The sequence below is a fragment of the Myotis daubentonii genome, chromosome 15 (assembly GCF_963259705.1).
Source record: "Myotis daubentonii chromosome 15, mMyoDau2.1, whole genome shotgun sequence".
In the NCBI taxonomy this organism is placed as follows: Eukaryota; Metazoa; Chordata; class Mammalia; order Chiroptera; family Vespertilionidae; genus Myotis; species Myotis daubentonii.
Genome location: NC_081854.1, coordinates 3,647,896 through 3,671,674, shown reverse-complemented (window position 1 = coordinate 3,671,674; position 23,779 = coordinate 3,647,896). Strand labels below are relative to the sequence as shown.

General features: G+C 49.4%; 2 protein-coding genes across 3 annotated transcripts; one reads left to right on the top strand and one right to left on the bottom strand.

Moving 5' to 3' along the window:
- Positions 1 to 5,988: 5,988 nt before the first annotated feature.
- Positions 5,989 to 23,691, bottom strand: LOC132216126 (V-set and transmembrane domain-containing protein 1-like). Of its 2 annotated transcripts, none has more exons than XM_059665232.1 (11): positions 23,360 to 23,691; positions 21,387 to 21,432; positions 19,193 to 19,470; positions 17,286 to 17,576; positions 15,372 to 15,662; positions 13,459 to 13,497; positions 8,711 to 8,803; positions 8,572 to 8,599; positions 8,052 to 8,089; positions 7,911 to 7,948; positions 5,989 to 6,262 (listed from the first exon to the last, which is right to left on the bottom strand). In XM_059665232.1, exons 1-11 carry the CDS (start codon positions 23,391 to 23,393, stop codon positions 6,146 to 6,148), a joined length of 1,293 nt encoding a protein of 430 aa, XP_059521215.1. In that variant the 5' UTR covers positions 23,394 to 23,691; the 3' UTR covers positions 5,989 to 6,145. The 2 variants fall into 2 exon arrangements, with proteins under 2 accessions (XP_059521215.1, XP_059521214.1); XM_059665231.1 differs by having other exon boundaries at positions 19,193 to 19,483; positions 21,394 to 21,432; positions 23,360 to 23,690.
- Positions 20,181 to 21,319, top strand: LOC132217160 (large ribosomal subunit protein uL6-like). Its single transcript, XM_059667263.1, has 2 exons — positions 20,181 to 20,210; positions 20,650 to 21,319. Exons 1-2 carry the CDS (start codon positions 20,181 to 20,183, stop codon positions 21,250 to 21,252), a joined length of 633 nt encoding a protein of 210 aa, XP_059523246.1. The 3' UTR covers positions 21,253 to 21,319.
- Positions 23,692 to 23,779: the final 88 nt, after the last annotated feature.

Sequence of the window (23,779 nt, the reverse complement as noted above, 5' to 3'; positions counted from 1 at the left end):
ATGTTTACATGACGATTCATCACAGTAGCAACATGACCGTGATGAAGCAGCAACGAAAATAATTCTATGGTTGGGTCACCACATGAGGGACTGTATTTACAAGGCCAGAAGGTTGAGAACCACGGACATTGTACAGGCTGGAGAACCGATCGCGGGGGAGAAAACTGCAGCCCTGAGAGAGAAGGGAGGAAGTGGGGAGATAAAGACAAAGTTGACTCAGCCGGCCGCTGCCAAAGCAGTTCAATGACTGGGCAGTCGCTGTTCCTCCTGGCCACGTGACTAAAGAAAAACAACACTGCTGGGAAGTCATTCTACCCAAGAGGACTCGGGACTGGCCTTGGGAGTCCCCCAGGGGCACAGGTCAAGAATGACACCCGTGGGGCGGGTCTGATGGGGTGGGGGAAGAGGAAACTGGTTTTCTGGGTCGCCCATCATGATCCTATCTGCACCTTTACAATGGAAATGCTGACAACCAGGGTGACCAACTCGTTCCCAGGCGCCTGGAACCGTCTCAGGTTTAGCCCTGGAATTTCCACGTCCGGGGAAATTCCTCATTCCCAGATGCTGGGAATCCCGGGACAATTGGGCAGGCTGCTCACAGCAACCCTATTGTTGGCGGTGGTGGGAAGGGCACCAGGTGTGGCCGGCTCCAGGCACGGAAAAGCAGCAAAACCAGACAGGGGATGATGCCACTGGCTGCCCTGGGGACCAGCTGCACCAGATAATGACCTCATGCCCTGCTGCCGGCCAATCAACCAATGGAGACTCTGAGCCTTGGATGGGGTCAGACCAGACCTGGGTTCAGCAACTCAACTCGGCGCTTGAGTTCTGGCTGGGAAAGAACTCAGAGCCGAGACTCAAAGGATAAGAGAACGTGGATTTGGAGAATGGCAGAGGCAGAAGAAGTAATTCGTAGAAGAAACGGGCTGAGGAAACAAGTTCCAGAGGCAAAGGGAGGGCCCTGGGAGCTTCGGAGTGAGGAAGGTAAAGGTGAGGTGCCCAGAGGATGGGGAAGGGGAGGGGGTGCACGCTGGGTCCTCCTAAGGGTGGAGATTCTAGGGGAGGTCCCAGGGGAAGATCTCAATAGAATGTTCCGCAGCTTTCCAGGTGTGGCCTCGCAGGGCCGGGCTCTCCACTGATTGGTTGGCGCCAGGGATGGGGGGTGACTATCCCATGCGGCTGGTTGTGAGGTCAGTGACCTCGTGGTGTTGCTTGTCTGGTTTTGCTGCTTTTCCAGTCTAGATGTTATCTCTAGGGAGGAAAGGTCAGGGGTCCAAACCACAGGAGCTATATGCTAGGGGAGGGAAGGTCACCCTGGGGGTGAGGTGAGGTCCCACCTGTTAGGGTCACCGACGGAGGTACGCATGAGGCTGAAGGTGGTAAAGAATTATACATTTACGAGAGGCCCGGTGCATAAATTCGTGCACCACTGGGGGCCCTCGGCCTGGCCTGTGTGGGAACGGGCTGAAACCGGCTCTCCAATATCCCCTAAGAGGTCCTGGATGGTGAGAGGGCACAGGTCAAGCCGAGGGACCCCACCGGTGCACGATCGGGATCGGGGAGGGACTTGGGAGGTTGGCCAGCTGGGGAGGGACCACGGGAGGGCTCCAGGGCATGTCTGGCCCATCTCGATCAGTCCTGGTCGATCGGCTGGACCCCAGCAGCAAGCTAACCTACCGGTCGGAGTGTCTGCCCCCTGGTGGTCAGTGCACCTCATAGCAAGCAGTTGAGCGGCCTTAGCATATCATAGAGTGTTGACCTGCAGACCGAAAGGTCCCAGGTTCGATTCCGGTCAAGGGCATGTACCTCCCCAACCTGGGCCCTGGTCAGGTCACATGCAGGAGATAACCAATCAATGCGTTTCTTTCACATCGATATTTCTCTGTCTTTCCGTCTCTTTTACTCTCTCTAAAAATCAATGGGAAAATATCCTTGGATGAGGTTTTGTGTGTGTGTGTGATTTTTTTAAAGACTTAGTATCCTAATTTAAAGAGGATGAACATGAGGCTGGATGTCCCTAAATGATTTCTATTAGAGTCATCTATTTTATTTGTTTAATATACTTTTATTAATTTCAAGAGGAAAGGAGAGGGAGAGAGAGAGAGAAACATCAATGATGAGAGAGAATCATGGGTGGGCTGCCTCCTGCACGCCCCACACTGGGGATCGAGCCCGCAACCCGGGCCTGTGCCCTGATCGGGAATCGAACCGTGACCTCCTGGTTCATGGGTCGACGCGCCACCACTGAGCCACGCCAGCCGGGCTAGAGTCATCCATTTTAGTCATCAAGTATTTGTCAAGACAGCGTGATAAGAACCAAAGTCCCTTCTCGGACTAGCTAGTGCCAGGAACGCTTGATCAAGGACGCTGCAAGGAGGGAAGCGAGGCTGAGTTTTGGAAGCACTAGAAGCAAGAAGAAAAAAAAATCCAAAAAAACCTGTCAGCGCTGTCCCTGGTCCCCCTTCCCGGATGCTGCCTGAGTCATCTCCGCCTTCCTCAGGAAAGACCGGCTTCCTCCACACGCGGAGACAGATGGTCCCGAGAGCGCCCACGTTTCAGAGAGAATGACTTCCGTGGCAGGAGGAACAGAGGGATACTCCACCCCCACTGTGCTGCTCCCCCATGTGACCTTGCCAACCCGGGGCTGGTGCGAGCGGAGGCTCCCCCAGAGGTGCTGTTCCTGGGAAGTTCCTGGGCAAAGTGGGTGCCCGCACCCCGGGTCTATGGGCACCCCACCTCCACCCCGTGCAAACGGGGCCTCCCGCTCAGAAGGGGACGTTGTGTTTGGGGCTGCGTGCTCCCAAGGTCACCCTTTTGAAGTTCTTTATCAGCCATCTTTGCACCTGTGTTTTAGGTAGGTATTTAAAGGTTGTTTTTTTTTAAAATTGGTTTTTAGACAGAGAGAGGAAAGGAGAGGGAGAGAGAGAGAGACATCAATCGGATGCCTCCTGCACGCCCCTTTCTGGGGATTGATCCCACAACCAGGGTATGTGCCCTGACCAGGAGTCAATATGGCAACCTTTTGGTGTCCCGGACGACACATTGAGCCACACTGGCCAGGGCCATTGGTTGATTCTTGTATGTGCCCTGACCGGGATTAGAACCTGCAGCATTGGCGTATCAGGATGATGTTCTAACTACTGAGCCACCTGGCAGCCAGGGCTAATTCAATTCTTTTTAAAAAAATTTTTATAATATATATTTTATTGATTTTTTACAGAGAGGAAGGAAGCGGGATAGAGAGTTAGAAACATCGATGAGAGAGAAACATCCATCGATCAGCTGCCTCCTGCACACCCCCCACTAGGGATGTGCCCGCAACTAGGGCACATGCCCTTGACCGGAATCGAACCTGGGACCCCTCAGTCTGCAGGCTGACGCTCTATCCACTGAGCAAAACTGGCCAGGGCAATTCTTTTTTTTTTTTTTTAATATATATATATTGATTTCAGAGGGGAAGGGAGAGGGAGAGAGATATAGAAACATCAATGATGAGAGAGAATCATTGATCGGCTGCCTCCTGCATGCCCCCTACTGGGGATCGAGCCCGCAACCTGGGCATGTGCCCTTGACCGGAATTGAACCTGGGACCCTTCAGTCCACAGGACGACGCCCTACCCACTGAGCAAAACCGGCCAGGGCTAATTCAATCCTTACCATATTCTGGCAATTCGTGCCGATTTCAAAACAAGGACTGTTCTAGGGCAGGGCTTGGCCCATACGGCCCACCACTTGTGTCTGTAAATAAAGTTTTATTAGAACGCAGCCGCACCTACGCGTTCACACATGAGCCGCAGCTGCATTCACGCTGCAGCCGCAGAGGCGAGCAGATCCTGAGGCTGACAGACGCGGGAACATTCCTCTCTGCTCCTTTGCTGGAAAAGTTTGCCGAGCTCCGCGCCAGGAGCCAGCAGGCCTGGGTTTCAGCTGCGTTCGGCCTCTGTTATCGGTAAGACTAAAAAATGATAATAATAATAATTTCCTGTGATTCACAGCATCTCATGTCCCTTCTCCGATTTCTCCGGGTGTTTTATCTGTCATGTATCAGTCATTTCTGCGAGGACAGACGCCGAGCCAGCTCCTCTGTCATTATTCCTGACCAGGTGGGGAGGGTTTAGCTAAGACAAGAAATGGGGGCTGTTCTTGGGTATTTGTTGTAGTGATTGTACGAGCAGACAGTCTCCTCCACCATCCGGGTGTCCTGCCGCACAGGTTATAAACGAAAGGCAGGAGAGACATTGGGTCTTTTGGGGCGTGTGTGTGTGTGTGTGTGTGTGTGTGTGTGTGTTTCAACCTTTTGTGAGTTGGCTTTCGAGCATCTTCCAAATGCAGCCGCTAATCTCTCTAAGTGGATCCAGGAAGTAAAAACTGCGAGACGCTGAGCCTGGAATTGTCAGGACCGGCTGCGGGCAGGCTCGGAGGCACAGCTGGTTTGCATAACAATGATAACACAAATACAGGGAGACAGGAGACCGGAGGAAACGCGAAATGGTGTTTGCGTGCAGGAGGCAGTTGTCGGAGGCTGTCTCTAGCTCGTTTTTTTCCTGAGTTTGGTTACGTGATTCAATTCCTTTATTTTTTTTTTGGGGGGGGGGTTGTTATTATTTTATATTTTTTAGGCTTTGAAAAAAAACTTTCTTTATTGATTTCAGAGAGGGAAAGAGAAGGAGAGAGAGATAGAAACATCAATGATGAGAGAGAAACATCGACCAGCTGCCTCTTGCACAGCCCTGACTGGGGATGTGCCCGCAACCAAGGTACATGCCCTTGACCGGAATCGAACCTGGGACCCTTCAGTCCGCAGGCCGACGCTCTATCCACTGAGCCAAACCAGTCAGGGCTTGTTTTTTTTTAATCTGCACCCAAGGACATGCTTTTACTGATTTTAGAGAGAAGACAGGGGGCCGGGGGGGGGGCGGGGGGAGAGAAACATGGATCTATTACGTAAGGGATGCTATCAGTCAGCTCATCACTGAGTGCCTGCCTTCGTGGCTTATGCTCTGTGCTCCTCCTCAAATCCGTGTGTCTAGGGATCGCATCGCCTGGCCGCAGCCACGCAGGCTCCTCTGGGGGACCATGTCCTAGTTGTGGGGTGTGGCCCACAACTCCCTAAATGAATATTATGAGTACCACCAGCCCGTTTACATAGAATTTATTCTTAGCCTATGTTTTAAATCAAACCATGCTCAAGTCACTCCAAATTTTAGGAAAACTCATCCAGTAATTTTTTTTTAAATTTTCACCTGAGGATATGTTTGTAGAGAGGTTGGGGGGGGGGGGAGAGAGAGAGAGAGAGAGAGAGACAGACAGACAGACAGACAGAGACATTAATATGAGAGAGAAATACCAATCGGTTGTCTCCTGCATGTACTGATTGGGGATGAACCTGCAACCTTTTGGTGTACGGGAAGATGCCCCAAAGAACTGAGACACCCGGCCAGGGCCGGTAACTTCTGGGAGGAGGGGCAACAATAAGAAAAAAACTGACATATTTCCTGGCCGGTGAGGTCACAGGTTCTGTTCCAGGCTCATGCCCTGGTTGTGGGCTGGATCCCCAGGAGGGGGCGTGCAAAGGCAGCCAATGGATGTTTCTCTCTCATCGATGTTTCTCTCCTTTTCCATTCTTCTCTCTCTCAAATCAATAGCCCAATATGTACTACTATTTGTAATACTTTAAACAATAAAATTAAATTAATAAAATTAAATAAAATCAATAGCCCTACCCGGTTTGGCTCAGTGGCTAGAGGGTCGGCCTGGGGACCGAAGGGTCCAGGGTTCGATTCGGGTCAAGGGCATCTACCTCAGTTGCAGGCTCCTCCCCGGCCAGGGCCCCTGCAGGAGGCAACCAATCGATGTGTTTCTCTCACATCCATGTTTCTCTCTGTCTTTCCCTCTCTCTTCCACTCTCCCTGAAAATCAATGGAAAAATATCTTCGGGTGAGGATTAAAAAATAATAAAATAAAATAAAATAAATAGAAGCATATTTGAAAAAAACACACCAAAAACGTCATTTTATTGGTACGGATTACGCGCCGAGGGCAGAGTGGCGCGGATTTACGTCCAGTCGGCTCAGCCACCTGAACCCAAAGCCCCTCCTCCCGGGGAGAAGTCCTTCCTCCAGGCTCTGGCCAGCCTCCTGCACGTTCACGTGGCACAGTCACCAGGTCCCGGGGGCTCCTCGGCCGGGACAGACGCTGCCGCTGCCTCGGCAGGAGCCTTGCTGTTCCCATCAGCACCGGTCCCTTCCTGGGGGTCTTCGGTCTTTGGGGGAAAGAGATGGGTAGACATGGGCATTTATTGCTTTTTAATAATATACATATATATTTTTATTGATTTCAGAGATGCAGGAAAAGAGAGAGACAGAAACATCGATGATGAGAGAGAATCACTGATCGGCTGCCTCCTGCACACCCCACACTGGGGACTGAGCCCCCGACCCAGGCATGTGCCCTGGCGGGGAATTGAACCGTGACCTCCTGGTTCATAGGTCAACGCTCAACCACGGAGCCACACTGGCTGGGCCACATGGGCATTTAGAGCGAGCTGTCCAGTACGGTAGCCTTGAGCCACGTAGGGCTGCTTCAATGTAAATGAATTAAAATTAAATTAAATTTGGAAACACGCCAGAGGAGGTGTTTTTCAAACGTGTGATGGCACAGGCGGCGGAGGCTGTGTGCCCGGACAGCGCAGCTCCAGGCCGTTTTTGTATTGGCAGAGTCCCAGCAGGCAGCGTTTTACTTTTGTCTTTCTATTTTCTCCATTGAGTTTTTTAGAGAGAGTGGAAAGGAGGGAGGGAAGGAGGGAAGGAGGAAGAGAGAGAGAGGGAGAGAAAAACATGGATTGGTTGCCTCCCATACAGGCCCCAACCGGGGATCACACCTGCCACCCAAGGGGATATATGTAATACTTTCACTGATAAAGATTAAAAAAAAGAAAATCCGCCCTGGCTGGTGTTGCTCAGTGGATAGAGCATTGGCTTGCGGACTGAAGGGTCCTGGGTTCAATTCCGGTCAAGGGCACATGCCCGGGTTGCAGGCTAGATCCCTAGTAGGGGGTGTGCAGGAGGCAGCCAATCAATGATTCTTTCTCATCATTGATGTTTCTATCTTTCTATGTTTCTCTTCCTCTCCCTTCCTCTCTGAAATCAGTAAAAATATATTAAATAAAAAAGAAAAACCACCCTAGGTGGTGTGGCTAAGTGGATAGAGCATTAGCCTGTGGACTGAAGGTTTGATTCCCAGTCAAGGGCACATGCCCGGGTTGCAGGCTCAGCCCCTAGTAGGGGGTGTGCAGGAGGCAGCCAATTAATGATTCTCTCTCATCATTGATGTTTCTATCTTTCTCTTCCTCTAGCTTCCTCTCTCTTCCTCTCTGAAATCAATAAAAATATACATATATAAAAATTAAAAATATATATATATTTAATATATTTTATTGATTTTTAAAATTTTATTTTATTGATTTTTTACAGAGAGGAAGAGAGAGAGATAGAGAGAGTCAGGAACATCGATCAGCTGCCTCCTGCACACTCCCTACTGGGGATGTGCCCACAACCAAAGTACATGCCCTTGACCGGAATCGAACTTGGGACCCTTGAGTCTGAAGGCCGAGGCTCTATCCACTGAGCCAAACCGATTAGGGCTTAAAAAAGAAAAAAAAAACCTCTGCAAACCAGGTATGTGCCCTGATCGGGAATCGAACCCACAACCTTTTGACGTACAGGACGACACTCCCACCGACGAAGCCCCCCGGCCAGGGAAAAGCACATGTTTTTAAACACGGTGTTCACTGGCCTCCTAACTGTGTGAGCTGGGGCACCCTTTTAGCCAGAGTAAGGGCTGAGCCCGGAAGCAGGCAGGGCAGCCTGGGGCTGAGGGCGCTGCTGGGGAATCCGATGGGGAGAACTCACCGAGAGCGAGAGCCATGCCCTTTCCTGCTTCGGCAGATCTGCACTCGAGGAAGAAAAACACAGAGACTCAGTTCTCAGCCGGCAGGAGTCCGACTGTCATCTTTCTATCCAGCGGCTCTCTCCTGGGTTCTCATCACTTACCTGAGGCCTCCTCCTCGGGAAATACGGAATGTCTAGTTCTGAGAGAGAGAGAGAGAGAGAGAGAGAGAGAAACACACATTAAAATATGGGATATGGCCCTAGCCGGTGTGGCTCAGTGGATAGAGCCTCGGCCTGAGGACCAAAGGGTCCTGGGTCGGATTCAGGTCAAGGGCATGCACTTGGTTGCAGGCTCCTCCCCAACCAGGGCCCTGGTCAGGCTTGTGCAGGAGGCAACCAATCCATGTGTTTCTCTTTTCTCTCTGTCTTTCCCTCTCTCTTCCACTCTCCCTAAAAAAAAATCAATGGAAAAATATCCTCGGGTGAGGATTAACAAAAAATAAGTAAATAAAAAAAAAATACGGGATATGGAGATTTTTGGAGGGATGACGAGGGTTGTGGAGAGGCGAGGAGGAAGGTCACGGCACAGACGCGGAGAGGGAGTTGCCAGGAGGGAACGCGGTGGGGGGCATGAGGAACGGGGGTCTCTGATGGATGGAGTGTGAGACTTCCAAGTACCTACCTCTTGGCGGACTCTTCATGGGATGAGCCTGCAAAAAAAAAAAAAAAACCACGGGGGAGGAATTTATCTGATGAGCGACTCCCCCGCTTCGCTCCCCTTCCCCAGCGGTTTCCACGGGCGTTTCTGCGAGCTCACTCACCGGGCTGACTGCGCCTGTAGATGAGGATGACGGAGGGGAAGAGGAGGAAGATGGCGAGGCAGCTGAAGGCGGTGAAGAAGATGACCCGGCTGTCTGGGGGGACAGGAGCGGGTCAGCGGGTTTAGCACAACAGGTAAGAGGAGCCGCCTTATTTCACGCAGCGCAGTGCCCTCCGGGCCGCCATGCTGTCGCCACGGGCGTCATTCCCTTCTTGCTCCTGGCAGAGCCACAGGCCGGGGTGTGCGTGTCCCACGGGCTTTTTACCCACGCGGCTAAGGATGGGCCCTTCGGCTGCTTCCGCGTGTTGGCTACTGTAAAGGTCGCGCTAATGAACATAGGGGTGCCTGTAACGTCCCAAAGGAGCGCTTTGGAACTTCTTCAGATAAATACCCACAAGTAGAATCGCCGGGTCACACAGAGAAAGACAAAAAACCACATGATCTCACTAATTGTGTGGAATCTAAAGAACGAAACAGGTTAACAAACACAACAGAAACAGGCTCATAGATACAGAGAACGAGCCACGGTTGCCAGAGGGACTGAATGAAAGAGGTGAAGGGGTTAAGAAGTAGATGGACCCTAGCCGGTGTGGCTCAGTGGATAGAGCATCGGCCTGCGGACTGAAGGGTCCCGGGTTCGATTCCAGGTTGCAGGCTTGATCCCCAGTAGGGGGTGTGCAGGAGGCAGCCAATCCATGATTCTCTCTCATCACGGATGTTTCTCTCTCTCTCTCCCTTCCTCTTTGAAATCAGTAGAAAGATATTTTTTTAAAAAGTCGATGGGCAGTTACAGAATAGTCATGGGGGTACAGCATAGGGAATATAGTGAATAATATTGTGATAACTGGATGGTGCCAGGGGGGCACTGGACTTATCAGGATGATCACTTTGTAAGGCATATAAATGTCTAACCACTATACTGCACACCTGACACTAACATATGTCAACTGAAATAAACATTTTTTTAATCTTTTTAGAAAAACACGTGGAGCTGCCACTTCAGAGTAGGAATGTCCCAGTGCTTTAAGCATTTTAAAATATATATACATATATTTAAATATATAAATATATATGACTGGTCAGATTATTATGACCACCCCATCAGTACTTCATTGACACTTCCAAAAATACTGAATATTGAAAACTTCCTAAGAAAATACTCTCAAGGTTTTATTATTATTATTTGCATAATTAATTCACTTCATTGTACTGATGGGATGGTCATAATAATCTGGTCGGTCATAATAATCTGGCCACTCAGTGTGTGTGTGTGCATACACTAATAAAAGAGAAACATGCAAATTGGTGTCACTCTGCTACGCCCACCACCCAATCAGATGAGTATGCAAATTAACCCAACAAAGATGGCGGTTAATTTGCATACACAGGCGCGGAGTGAAGACTGAAGAGGCTTGGCTTCTCCGCTGTGGCTGGACCAAAGGCCTGGGTCCCGGTACCAGAGGAAAACTGGTGCCGGCAGCCAGGGGAAGGAAGGCCTATTGCACGAATCTTCGTGCAACGGGCTTCTAATATATATAAAAATAATATATTTTTATTGATTTCAGAGAGGAAGGGAGAGGAAGAGAGAGCTAGAAACATCAATGATGAGAGAGAACCATGGATTGGCTGCCTCCTGCACCCCTCGCACTGGGGATCGAGCCTGCAACCGGAGCATGTGCCCTTGACTGGAATCGAACAGGGTACCCTTCGGTCCGCAGGCTGACGCTCTATCCACTGAGCAACACTGGCCAGGGCACTCTCCTGTGCTTTCTTGCAAGACTGAGCAGAGGGACTGGAACACCCCACCGTTGTTGCGTCTCTTTCCCCCCAAATTCCCCTTCCCCACTCCTCTCCAGTATCGCTTTTGCCGTAATATTTAAGAGTTGGCTTCTGGTGGCATCGAATCCGAGAGACCCTCAAAAGCGACGATTCTACCAGGGCATCTGCGTGGCCATACGCACACGGGCAGGGACAGCTGTTCCCGGGCCCTGGGTGGAAGCAGAGAAACATCAGCCCTGCTCCACCTTTTACTTCTCCCCCCGTGCAGCCTGCAGTTTCTCTCCCTTAGCAACGTGCTAGAAATGAGAAGCAGGTTCTTGCAAAATTGTCCCCTCCCTAGGGCCCCACAACCCGATGAGCCGGGTTTGCCCTGAGATGTCCACACATCCTGGCCAAGTTTCACACGTCTGTTTACTAACAGCCAAAGTAAGTGACAGAGTCTACGCTGCCGGCCTGGAGGAAGTGACGGAGCAGCGGGCTACCGTCTGGCACAGGCACCCGAAGGAAGGGACAGGTCCCAGCGAGAGAGCCTGGCCTTGTGCCCCAGTTACGTGGTGAGATTCCTTACCAGTCTGCACAGAATGGGAGCTCGGGCCCCTTCGGGCAGCTTCCAGGCATGCATATCAGGCTGTGGGCACCATATCTGTGCTTAACCCTTAGAGTGCCGGGGAGTGCGATCGCACTCCTCCTGCAGTGTCACTATTAGATGCTAGTAGTTCACTCTTTATGTGGGAAAAAACAAATTTAAAAACTTTAACTCAAAATGCCTTGGCAATTTTAGCATAGTTCCCAGGACAGTGATGGCGAACCTATGTCACGCGTGTCAGAGGTAACACACGAACTCATTTTTTGGGTTGATTTTTCTTTGTTAAATGGCATTTAAATATATAAAATAAGTATCAAAAATATAAATCTTTGTTTGACTATGGTTGCAAATATCAAAACATTTCTATATGTGACACGGCACCAGAGTTAAGTTAGGGTTTTTCAAAATGCTGACACGCTGAGCTCAAAAGGTTCGCCATTGCTGTCCTAGGATATTGGTTGGCACTCAAAGGGTTAAAGATCTGTCATTCTGTTTAGAATTGTGGTGGTTCAGCCCTGGCCGGTGTGGTTCAGTGGATAGAGCATCAGCCTGGAGACTGAAGAGTTCCAGGTTCGATTCCGGTCAAGGGCATGTACCTGGGTTGCAGGCTCCTCCCTGGCCCGGGCCCTGGTCAGGGCGCGTGCATGAGGCAACCAATCGATGTGTGTCTCTCATATCGATGTTTCTCTCTGTCTTTTCCTCTCTTTCTCTTCCACTCTCTCTAAAAATCAATGGAGCCCTGGCCGGGTTGGCTCAGTGGATAGAGCATCGGCCTGCGGACTGAAAGGTCCTGGGTTCGATTCCGGTCAAGGGCACATGCCTGGGTTGCAGTCTCAATCCCCAGCGGGGGTCATGCAGGAGGCAGCCGATAATGATTCTCTCTCATCATTGATGTTTCTCTCTCTTCCTCTCCCTTCCTCTATATCAATAAAAATATATTTTAAAAAATAAAAATAAATAAATAAATAAAAATCAATGGAAAAATATCCTCGGGTGAGGATAAATAAGTAAATAAAGTTCTAACTTTCCATTATTATAGATAGGAAAAAGAGGAATAAAAAGAACTGTGGTGGTTTAAGTATGAATCCAGGAAGTCCATTTTAAGAAATGACTTGCACACCCACGTGGGTGGCTATAATACAAGGAAAGGACATGAACGAGGGTTGGCAAGGATGTGGAGGTAGAGGGAGCCACGTATATGGCAGGAAGGTAAAATGGTGCAGCCACTTTGGCAAACAGCCTGGCAGGTCCTCCAACAGTTAACACAGAGTTACCACACGTCCCAGCAAGCCTACTTGTGGGTAGAACTTAGCTGAAGCAGGAACTGGGACACTTGCCCACGGAAGCCCAAGACCTGGCCAGATAGCTCAGCTGGTGAGAGCATTGTCCCCATACACCAAGGTTGCAGGTTCAATCCCTGGTCAGGGCACATACAAGAATCAACCAATGTGCCCTCGCCTGTTTGGCTCAGTGGATAGAGCGCTGGCCTATGGACTGAAGGGTCCCAGGTTTAATTTGGGTCAAGGGCACATGCCTGGGTTGCGGGCTCAATCTCCAGTAGGGGGTGTGCAGGAGGCAGCCGATCCATGATTCTCTCTCATCATTGATGTTTCTATCTTTCTCTCCCTCTCTCTTTCTCTTTGAAATCAATAAAAATATATTTTAAAAAAAGAATCAACCAATGAATACATCAATGGAACACCAAACTGATGTTTCTCTCCCTCTGCCTTCCTTTTTAAAAATCAGCCCATCAATAAAACTACCCAAAGCCCTAATTTTTATAAGCATCTCTGAGGACAGAACCTTAGGCAATTCTTCATGGAAAAGCAACATCAGAGAAAAAGAATTTAATATTCACCTATTGTTGAGAACTTTAAAGTCGTATTGAGACCTTGATCATACATATTGCCAAAGTACCTGAGCTCTTTGGGTCTTGATCCCGGGCTCCAAGCCAGTCACACAAACTCACCCCCAGGCTTCACAAAACTCCACCAGAGTTTTTATTATGAAAGACTAGAGGCCCAGTGCACGAATTCATGCACAGGTGGGGTCTGGCCGGCTGGGGTCTGATTAGGGGTGGCGCTGGTGTGGGGGGAGGGGCCTTGGGCGGTTGGCCGGCCCCAGCCCCTGGTCGAAATCCCCGTTGAGGGGACAATTTGCATATTAGTCTTTTATTATATAGGATGGCAGACCATGCACCTTGAGATGTTTTTAGTCACCAGGATTTTCAGGAGCGGCTTAGAAGCCATCTCCCTCAAATGCAGTAGTTCCTCCCAAAACATGAGAAAGTGGGCGGTAAGAATCCCCTTGTGCCTTTCAATCAAAAGGGATCCGCCTCGTGAGGTGGGTATCATCAGTAAAAAAAAAATCTCTAATTATCTTACCTGTTTTTGCTGAGGAAGCTCCAAGTCTGTCATGGTTATCTAGAAAACAGGATGCAAAACGCAGTCATAATGATGACATGGTGATCTCAGGGGTGTAAGTGCTCATGTTCTATAAACCCAGAAGTAGAGAAGAGAATCTTACTGGGTCAGTATTACTCTTAATACTGCTGGAGTTTGATATGATTACTAGTTTAATTTTTATTTTTTGATTTTTAGAGAGAAAGAGAGAGAAACATCGATTTGTTGTTCACCCATCTATGCGTTCATTGGTGCCCTGACTGGGGATCAAACCCGCAACCTTGGCATATCGGGACGATGCTGTAACCAACTGAAACTCATCATTGATGTTTCAATCTCTCTCTCCCTCTCCTTTCCCCTCTGAAATCAATAAAAATATATTTAAAAAAATGAAAAAAATAAAATTAGGGAGTGTGATACCTCCAACTTTGTTCTTTCTCAGGATGCTTTGACTATTTAGGGTCTGTTTCATGCCAATTTTAGGATGGTTCTATTTCTGTGAGAAATGTTATTGGTATTTTAATAGAGATGGCATCAAATCTATTGATGGCTTTGGGTAATATGGATATTTTACCAATATTAATCCTCCTTATTCATGAACATGGTATATCTTTCCATTTCTTTGTGTCTTAATTTCATTAGAGTCTTGTTTTCACTGTACAGATATTTCACTTCTTGGTTAAATTTATTTCTAAGTATTGTTTTTTATGCTATTGTGAATATGATTGCTTTAATTCTTTTTCAGATATTTTGTTGTTAGTGTATAGGCATGAAACTGATTTCTATATGTTGATTTTATATCTTGCAACTTTACTTAATTTAACGATTAGGTCTCACAATTTTTGGCTGTCTAGCGCTTCCCCACGTGGCCCTGCATGGCCTCTTGGGAACTGCACCAAACTATCTCTTCAACGACAATCGTCTCTTGATCCCTTGGCCTTGCGGCACCTTACGTTTTCTATTAATACCTCTATTCTAAAACACTGTCCCGCTGCCCTGGCCAGCTAGCTCAGTTGATCAGAGCGTCGTCTGGGTACACCAAGGTTGCATGTTCGATCCCCAAACAGGGCACATGCAAGAATCAGCCAATGGCCCTGGCCAGTGTGGCTCCGTTGGTTGGGCCTCCTTCCATGTACCCCGAGGTTGCTGGTTCAATTCCTGGTCAAAGGCACATGCCTGGGTTGTAGACTTGATCTCTCGTAGGGGGCGTGCAGGAGGCAGTTCTCACATTAATGTTTCTCTCTCTCTCTCTCTCTCTCGCTCTTGCTCTCGCTCTCTCCCTCTCCCTCTTCCTTTCTCTCTAATATTTTAAAGAATAAACTATTCTTTAAAAATAGAGAGCAGCCGTAACCGGTTTGGCTCAGTGGATAGAGCGTCGGCTGCAGACTGAAGGGTCCCGGGTTGGATTCTGGTCAAGGGCGTGTACCTTGGTTGAGGGCACATCCCCAGTGGGGGGTGTGCAGGAGGCAGCTGATCGATATTTCTCTCTCATTGACGTTTCTAACTCTCTATCCTTCTCCTTTCCTCTCTGTAATAAATCAATAAAATATATTTAAAAAAATAAAAAATAAATAAAAATAGAGAGTAACTGTAAAAAAAAATCAGCCAATGAATGCATAAATAAGTGGAACAACAAATCAACATTTCTCCCCGTCTCTCTCTTAAATAAATAACTAAACATTAAAAAAATAAATAAAACACTGCCCCACATCCACATTGTTGAGACCCACTCAGAGCCCTGATGACAGTCTTGTCCCCACACTCAGTTCCCATTTCCCTACACTCGAGGGGTGGCACCTGTCTCTCTGCTTCCTGAATTCCTTCTTCCCTGCCGGGTCCCATCACAGGACAAGGAGCCTGTGCTCCCAGGAGAAAGGCCGAGGCCGCCTGCTCACCTGTGACCTGCAGGTGCAGGTGCGCGCTCTTCTCCGACCACCCGTGGGAGCCCGGGGTCTTGTAGGCACAAAAGTACATCCCGGCATGTTCAGGCTGCAGGTGCGTGAGGAGGAATTCGGCATCGAGTCCCGCTGAGCTCTGCTCCCGCCTGTACCCAGGGTCCTGCCACTTCCCCAGCATGAAGGTCAGGTTCTGCAAGTGACCCTGGCACTTCAGGGTCACGTTACCACCGCGTCCAACCACGGAGCCCGGCGAGGCGTGGAGGGAGGGCCTCGGCCTGGGGAGGGTGTCTGGAAAGAATTCAGCATTCGTTAGACTGTTTATCTTTTTAACTTTATTTTTCAATTACAGTTTACATTCAATATTTTAGATTCATTTCAGGTGTACAGCATGTGGCGAGACAATCATATTTTACTTGGCTCTAATTTTATTTTTAAAGAATAGCTCATTGATTCTTAGAGGGAGAAGGAGAGAAACATCGATGTGAGAGCACAACATGGATTGGCTGCCTCCTGCACACCCCCGACCAGGGATTGAGCCCACAACCAGGGCAGGTGCCCTGACCGGGAATCCAACTGGCCCTTTGGTGCACGGGAAATACTTCTATTTGTAGATGGATGCTGAATATTTGTTGTTGAAGGGAGGGACAAAAATAAGGGATGTCTTTTGCTGCCATGATGCTCAGTTTGATTGTTTAAAATTTATTTTTCAATTTATAATGGTTTGGGATTCCCATTTTCATCAGAGCAAAAATCATACATTCAGCCCTGGCCGGCTTGGCTCAGTGGATGGAGCGCGGCCTGTGGACTGAAGGGTCCCAGGTTCGATTCCAGTCAAGGGCGTGTGCCTTGGTTGCGGGCACATCCCCAGTGGGGAGTGTGCAAGAGGCGGCTGATCGATGTTTCTCTCTCATCGATGTTTCTAGCTCTCTATCCCTCTCCCTTCCTCTCTGTGGAAAATCAATAAGATATATTTAAAAAAAAAATAATACATTCAGTTCTGTCGAATGGGATCGGAGTGCCATACGGTGACCTGGAGTCATCGCAGGCTTTATGTTGAAGAAGGGAGAGTGAGAGTGTAGGAGTGATCCTGATAGGCGGGGGGTGGGGGGGGGGAGTGGGGGGGGGAGATGGGCACGTAGGAGAAATAGAATCACAGCTGCTTAATAGCCACTCACTATAAAGAAGAGATTTTCTCACAGACCTTTGGAAACTGAGGGAGGACAGGACCTGGAGATAAGGCAGCCCAGAGCCCAGATCAAGGACAGGACCTATTTGAAGGTCAGCGTTTGGGGCTAATCTTTGCAAGGACATGAAAGAAGGCAGACCCTGGCCTGGCCAGCGTGGCTCAGTGGTTGAGCGTCAACCTATGAACTAGGAGGTCATGGTTTGATTCCCAGGCAGGGCATATGCCCAGATTGTGGGCTCATCCTCAGTGTGGGTGTGCAGGAGGAAGCCAATCAATGATTCTACCTCATCATTGACACTCCTCTCTCTCTCTCTGAAATCAGAGAGAAATATGCTAATTAGACTGGACGTCCTTCTGGACAACCTTCCGGACGAAGCCCTGGCTACAAGGGGAGCCCGGATCCCGGGTGCCAGAGAGAATCCGATGCTGGCAACTGAGGGAAGGAAGGCCTACTCTTGCATGAATTTGTGCATTGGGCCTCTAGTAAAAATATATTTAAAAAATAATAAATAAATAAATAAAACACTGTCCCTCATCCACATCGTTGAGACCCACTCAGAGCCCTGATGACAGTCTTGTCCCCACAACCAGTTCCCATTTCCCCATTTCCCTGCACTCGAGGGGGGGTCACCTGTCTGCTTCCTGGATTCCTTCCTCCCTGCCAGGTCCCATCACAGGACAAGGAGCCTGTGCTCCCAGGAGAAAGGCCGAGGCCGCCTGCTCACCTGTGACCTGCAGGTGCAGGTGCGCGCTCTTCTCCGACCACCCGTGGGAGCCCGGGGTCTTGTAGGCACAAAAGTACATCCCGGCATGTTCAGGCTGCAGGTGCGTGAGGAGGAATTCGGCATCGAGTCCCGCTGAGCTCTGCTCCCGCCTGTACCCAGGGTCCTGCCACTTCCCCAGCATGAAGGTCAGGTTCTGCAAGTGACCCTGGCACTTCAGGGTCACGTTACCACCGCGTCCAACCACGGAGCCCGGCGAGGCGTGGAGGGAGGGCCTCGGCCTGGGGAGGGTGTCTGGAAAGAATTCAGCATTCGTTAGACTGTTTATCTTTTTAACTTTATTTTTCAATTACAGTTTACATTCAATATTTTAGATTCATTTCAGGTGTACAGCATGTGGCGAGACAATCATATTTTACTTGACTCTCATTTTTTTTTTAAAGAATAGCTCATTGATTCTTAGAGGGAGAAGGAGAGAAACATCGATGTGAGAGCACACCATGGATCGGCTGCCTCCTGCACACCCCCGACCGGGGATCGAGCCCACAACCCGGGCAAGTGCCCTGACCAGGAATCGAACCGGCGACCCTTTGGTGCACGGGAAATACTTCTATTTGTAGATGGATGCTGAATATTTGTTGTTGAAGGGAGGGACAAAAATAAGGGATGTCTTTTGCTGCCATGATGCTCAGTTTGATTGTTTAAAATTTATTTTTCAATTTATAATGGTTTGGGATTCCCATTTTCATCAGAGCAAAAATCATACATTCAGCCCTGGCCGGCTTGGCTCAGTGGATGGAGCGTCGGCCTGCGGACTCAAGGGTCCCAGGTTCGATTCCAGTCAAGGGCGTGTGCCTGGGTTGCGGGCACATCCCCAGTGGGGAGTGTGCAAGAGGCGGCTGATCGATGTTTCTTTCTCATCGATGTTTCTAGCTCTCTATCCGTCTCCCTTCCTCTCTGTGGAAAATCAATAAAATATATTTTAAAAAAATAATAATACATTCAGTTCTGTCGAATGGGATCAGAGTGCCATATGGTGACCTGGAGCCATCGCAGGCTTTATGTTGAAGAAGGGAGAGTGAGAGTGTAGGAGTGATCCTGATAGGCGGGGGGGGGGGGGGGGGGGGGGCACGTAAGAGAAATAGAATCACAGTTGTTTAATAGCCACTTACTATAAAGAAGAGATTTTCTCACAGACCTTTGGAAACAAGGAGGACAGGACCTGGAGATAAGGCAGCCCAGAGCCCAGATCAAGGACAGGACCTATCTGAAGGTCAGCACTTGGGGCTAATCTTTGCAAGGACATGAAAGAAGGCAGACCCTGGCCTGGCCAGCGTGGCTCAGTGGTTGAGTGTTAGCCTATGAACTAGGAGGTCATGGTTTGATTCCCAGGCAGGGCATATGCCCAGATTGTGGGCTCATCCTGTTTGTGGGTGTGCATGAGGCAGCCAATCGATGATTTTATCTCATCATTGACGCTTCTCTCTCCCCCCCGCCCCCCGCTCTGAAATCAGAGAGAAATATGCTAATTAGACCGGACATCCTTCTGAATGACCTTCCAGACAAAGCCCGGGCTACAAGGGGAGCCCGGGTCCTGGGTGCCAGAGGGAAGCCGGTGCTGGCAACTGGGGGAAGGAAGGCCTACTCTTGCACAAATTCATGAATTGGGCCTCTAGTAAAAATATATTAAAAACAATTTAAAAAAAAATAAAACACTGTCCCTCATCCACATTGTTGAGACCCACTCAGAGCCCTGATGACAGTCTTGTCCCCACACCCAGTTCCCATTTCCCTGCACTCGAGGGGGGTCACCTGTCTGTCTGCTTCCTGGATTCTTTCTTCCCTGCCGGGTCCCATCACAGGACAAGGAACCTGTGCTCCCAGGAGAAAGGCCGAGGCCGCCTGCTCACCTGTGACCTGCAGGTGCAGGTGCTCGCTCTTCTCCGACCACCCGTGGGAGCCCGGGGTCTTGTAGGCACAAAAGTACATCCCGGCATGTTCAGGCTGCAGGTGCGTGAGGAGGAATTCGGCATCGAGTCCCGCTGAGCTCTGCTCCCGCCTGTATCCAGGGTCCTGCCACTTCCCCAGCATGAAGGTCAGGTTCTGCAAGTGACCCTGGCACTTCAGGGTCACGTTACCACCGCGTCCAACCACGGAGCCCGGCGAGGCGTGGAGGGAGGGCCTCGGCCTGGGGAGGGTGTCTGGAAAGAATTCAGCATTCGTTAGACTGTTTATCTTTTTAACTTTATTTTTCAATTACAGTTTACATTCAATATTTTAGATTAGTTTCAGGTGTACAGCATGTGGTGAGACAATCATATATTTTACTTGACTCTATCTTTTTTTTTAAGAATAGCTCATTGATTCTTAGAGGGAGAAGGAGAGAAACATCGATGTGAGAGCACACCATGGATCGGCTGCCTCCTGCACACCCCCCACCGGGGATCGAGCCCACAACCTGGGCAGGTGTCCTGACTGGGAATCCAACCAGCAACTCTTCGGTGCAGGGATGACATACAACCAACGGAGCCACACCAGGGCTTGACTCTTTATCTTGATGACCATGAACACTCTCTTGGAATTCAGAGGATTAACGGGAAAAGGTCATATGACTCAGCCATAAAAAAAAAGAATGAGAACTTGCCATTTGCAACGTCATGGGTGGACCTGGAGGGTATATGCTAAGTAAAATAAGCAGACAGAGAAAGACAAATGCCACAGGATTTCACTTATCTGTAGACTCTAAAGACAAAATAAATGAACTAACAGAAGAGAAACAAACTCATCGATTCCGAGAACAGACTTGATAGCTGTCAGAGGGGAGGGTGTTGGGGGACTGGGTGAAAAAGATGAAGGGATTAAGAAGTACAAACTGGCAGTCACAGAACAGTCACCGGGATGCAGAGTACAGCTCAGGGGATACAGTCAGTAATCCTATATAATAAAAGGCCAGAGACTGTAACGGGGTCACAACCATAACGACCGTTAGACCAGAACCGCCACGGCCCCTCGCCGGGCTCTCCCCGCCCCCCAGCAAGCGGTTAGGGGCGATCAGGCAGGCAGGCAGGTGAATGGTCAGGAGCCAGTGGTCCTGGATTGCAAGAGGGATGTCCCCCAAGGGGTCCTGGATTGGAGAGGGTGCAGGCCAGGCTGAGGGACACCCCCCCTGCCGTGCACGAATTTCATGCACCGGGCCTCTAGTATTGTAATAACTATGGATGGCACCAGGTGGGGACTAGACTTATCGGGGGGTGGGAGGGCTCACTTCATAAGGTATATAAATGTCTAATCACTATGCTGTACACCTGAAACTAATGTAATATATGTCAACTGTAACTGAAAAAAATATTTTTAAAAATATCATAAGCTCTTTGCCGCATCTACTGCAAGGTTGAGGACCGTTCTCAGCAATCAGACTGTGGACATCCCAGGAAATGTGGCCATTACTCTGGAGGGACGCACAGTTATTGTGAAGGGCCCCAGAGGCACCCTGCGGTGGGACTTGAACCACATCCATCTAGAGCTCAGTCTCCTTGGGAAGAAAAAGAAGAGGCTCCGGGTTGACACGTGGTGGGGGAACAGAAAGGAACTGGCCACAGTTCGCCCTATCTGCCGTCATGCACAGAACAGGGTCAAGGGTGTTACACCGGGCTTCCGTTACAAGATGGGGTCTGTGTGCGCTCACTTCCCCATCAGCGCCGTTACTCAGGAGAATGGTTCTCTTGTTGACATTAGAAATTTCTCGGGTGAAAAATACATCCGGAGAGGTCGGATGAGGTCAGGCTTTGCTTGTCCAGTATCTCGAGCCCAGAAAGGTGACTTGATTCTTGAAGGAAATGACATTGAACTTGTGTCAAATTCAGCTGCTTCGATTCAGCAAGCCAAGACAGTTAAAAACAAGGATATCAGAAAGGTTTCGGATGGTATCTATGTTTCTGAAAAAGGAACAGTTCAGCGGGCTGGTGAATAAGACCTAAGTTGTCCAGCTATAGAAACACCGGGATGCCGAATGATTTGTCACACTTGTTTGTGAAACTATACAGATGTACAATAAAAAATAAATCATGAGACTCGGGATATAAAAACAGAGTTTATGTGAAAGACAACTCACCATTCTTGTGCTCAACATCATCATAACCCAGACAGAGCCCTGGAAGAGAAAAACCTCATGAGACAAATGATGTGCTTGTCTTGGATTACAAATGAGGCAGAGAATGCTTGACTAATTTTTTAAAAAAATGTATATATGTATATTTATTGATTTCAGAGAGGAAGGGAGGGAGAGATAGAAACATCAATGATGAGATAGATTCAATGGTCAGCTGCCTCCTGCAAGCCCCCCACTGGGATCGAGCCTACAACCCCGGGCATGTGCCCTGGCCAGGAATCGAACCATGACCTCTTGGTTCATAGGTCAACGCTCAACCACTGAGCCACGCCAGTCAGGTTTGACTGATTTGTTAAAGATGATCTGTGTCCCTTGCAAGTATTTCTCTGTGTTTTTGTTTTTACCTTTTGTTCTTATCCCATGCTTTGTCCTTCATCAGAAGTTATGTTTATGGAGAGCCTCCCAGGAACCCTTTCGGATTGATTGCATTGGGAATTATAACAAAGCTTTTACAATTAGGACTTCTTTCGCCATCTAGCAATCCTTGATTCTTAAATCCTTGAACACTGACCTACATTTTTCTCTCATATTTTCTGGGATTGCAATGTTTATCCTTACCACTTACATGCTGCAATGGTTATTTTTACCATTGGCTTGTCAGAGAGGGTTTTCTCCCTCAATCACACGGAGGGAGTTTGTGGCACAGGAACTGAATATGGGGAGGATGAGGTCAGTCTCTGACTGCCCAGTGATTCTGCCCTGCAGCTGGAGATCCGGGGAATGGTGTCTACAGACACCTCTGAAGTTCAAGTGTGTGGGGGAGAAGTATTACCCCACAGGGAAGGGCTGTACCCAGGAGGAGGAAGGAACTGGGGCAGATAAGTCCTGGTATCCTCTCCTCACCAAGGAGGAGCTGGGGCTCAGGGAGCTGGAGCTGTTGGTTCAAAGTTGAGAGCTCCTCTGGGCCCAACCCAAGGTTATCATCCAGGTCGTCCTTTTTGCAGGCTGTGGTCTGTTTGCATTATGTTCAAGTTGAAGACGATTACAATCAGGCTGAGGATAGGAAATTTTCTTCTTTCTCTATTTTTTGTTAATCCTCACCCAAGGATATTTTTTCATTGATTGAGAGTAGAAGAGAGAGGGAAAGACAGAAATATCCATGTGAGAGAAACACATGGATTGGTTGCCTCCTCCATGAGCGCCGACCAGGGCCCAGGCCAGGGAGGAGCCTGCAACCAAGGTACCTGCCCTTGACCTGAGTCGAACCCGGGACCCTTCAGTCCCCAGGCCCGATGCTCTATCCACTGAGCCAAACCAGCTAGGGCAGAAATTTTCTTTCTTTTTTTAAAAAATATATTTTACTGATTTTTTACAGAGAGGAAGGAAGAGGACTAGAGTTAGAAACATTGATCAGCTGCCTCCTGCACACCTCCCACTGGGGATGTGCCGCAACCAAGGTACATGCCCTTGACCGGAATCGAACCTGGGACCCTTGAGTCCGCAGGCCGACACTCTATCCACTGAGCCAAACCAGCTAGGGCAGAAATTTTCTTGTTAAGCACCATCCCCAGGCATTGTTCTTCCCTGAATTCCCGTTTTGTGCCCAAACCCACAGCTTCTCACACCCTGTGGACCCTGCCCCACCTATCCGCCAATGCAACGTTCATGGCAAGACTGTGGTGTTTGGAGGGTGCATATTGAGAGATCCCGTCCGAGCTTGGAATTTCTCGGCTGAGTATACAGAGGGTGTGGTCACCACCGCCTCTGAACCTGGGGTTCCTCATCGGCTGGTGCTAACATCAGAACGCAGGCCTGTGTACAGCCCACAAAACTCCGACGGGTGGCCTGGATCCCATACGCAGGCGTCAGCCATCATTGCTGTGTTTGCCATGTTTCCCACGATACCCTCCTCTCCACCAGGAATTTTCTCACAGATCCAACCCCATCCCTCCCGGTCCTGGAGACTCACCGAGGCAAAGCAGGGACAGGAATCCTGTGATCATAGCGTCCCTTTCGCCCAGACCCGGGTCCCGGCTTCCGGTTTACAGTTAAAGAAAGAAGGGGTGGGGGGCGCCTGGGCTGACCCAAGCTCTCCCACTGCCCGCCGTGCCCCCGGGATGGGAGGGGAGCCGTACCGCTCTGACCCTCTGGTTCTCCACACCACCTGGTGCACAGTTTCCTCCTCGCAACCCACTCAGGAAGCCAGATGCCCGCGATGACAACATCTTCCCCATAGATCCGGGGTGTGTGGCGACGGCTCCGCCCACCCCAAGATCCGTCTCTTCTTATTCGAAGTCCTGCGCAAGACACTGTCATTTTTTGGAAACAGTTTGAGAGTCACACACAATAGAAAATTGTTTGCAGAGTTCCCACGGTGCACCTGGGCCAA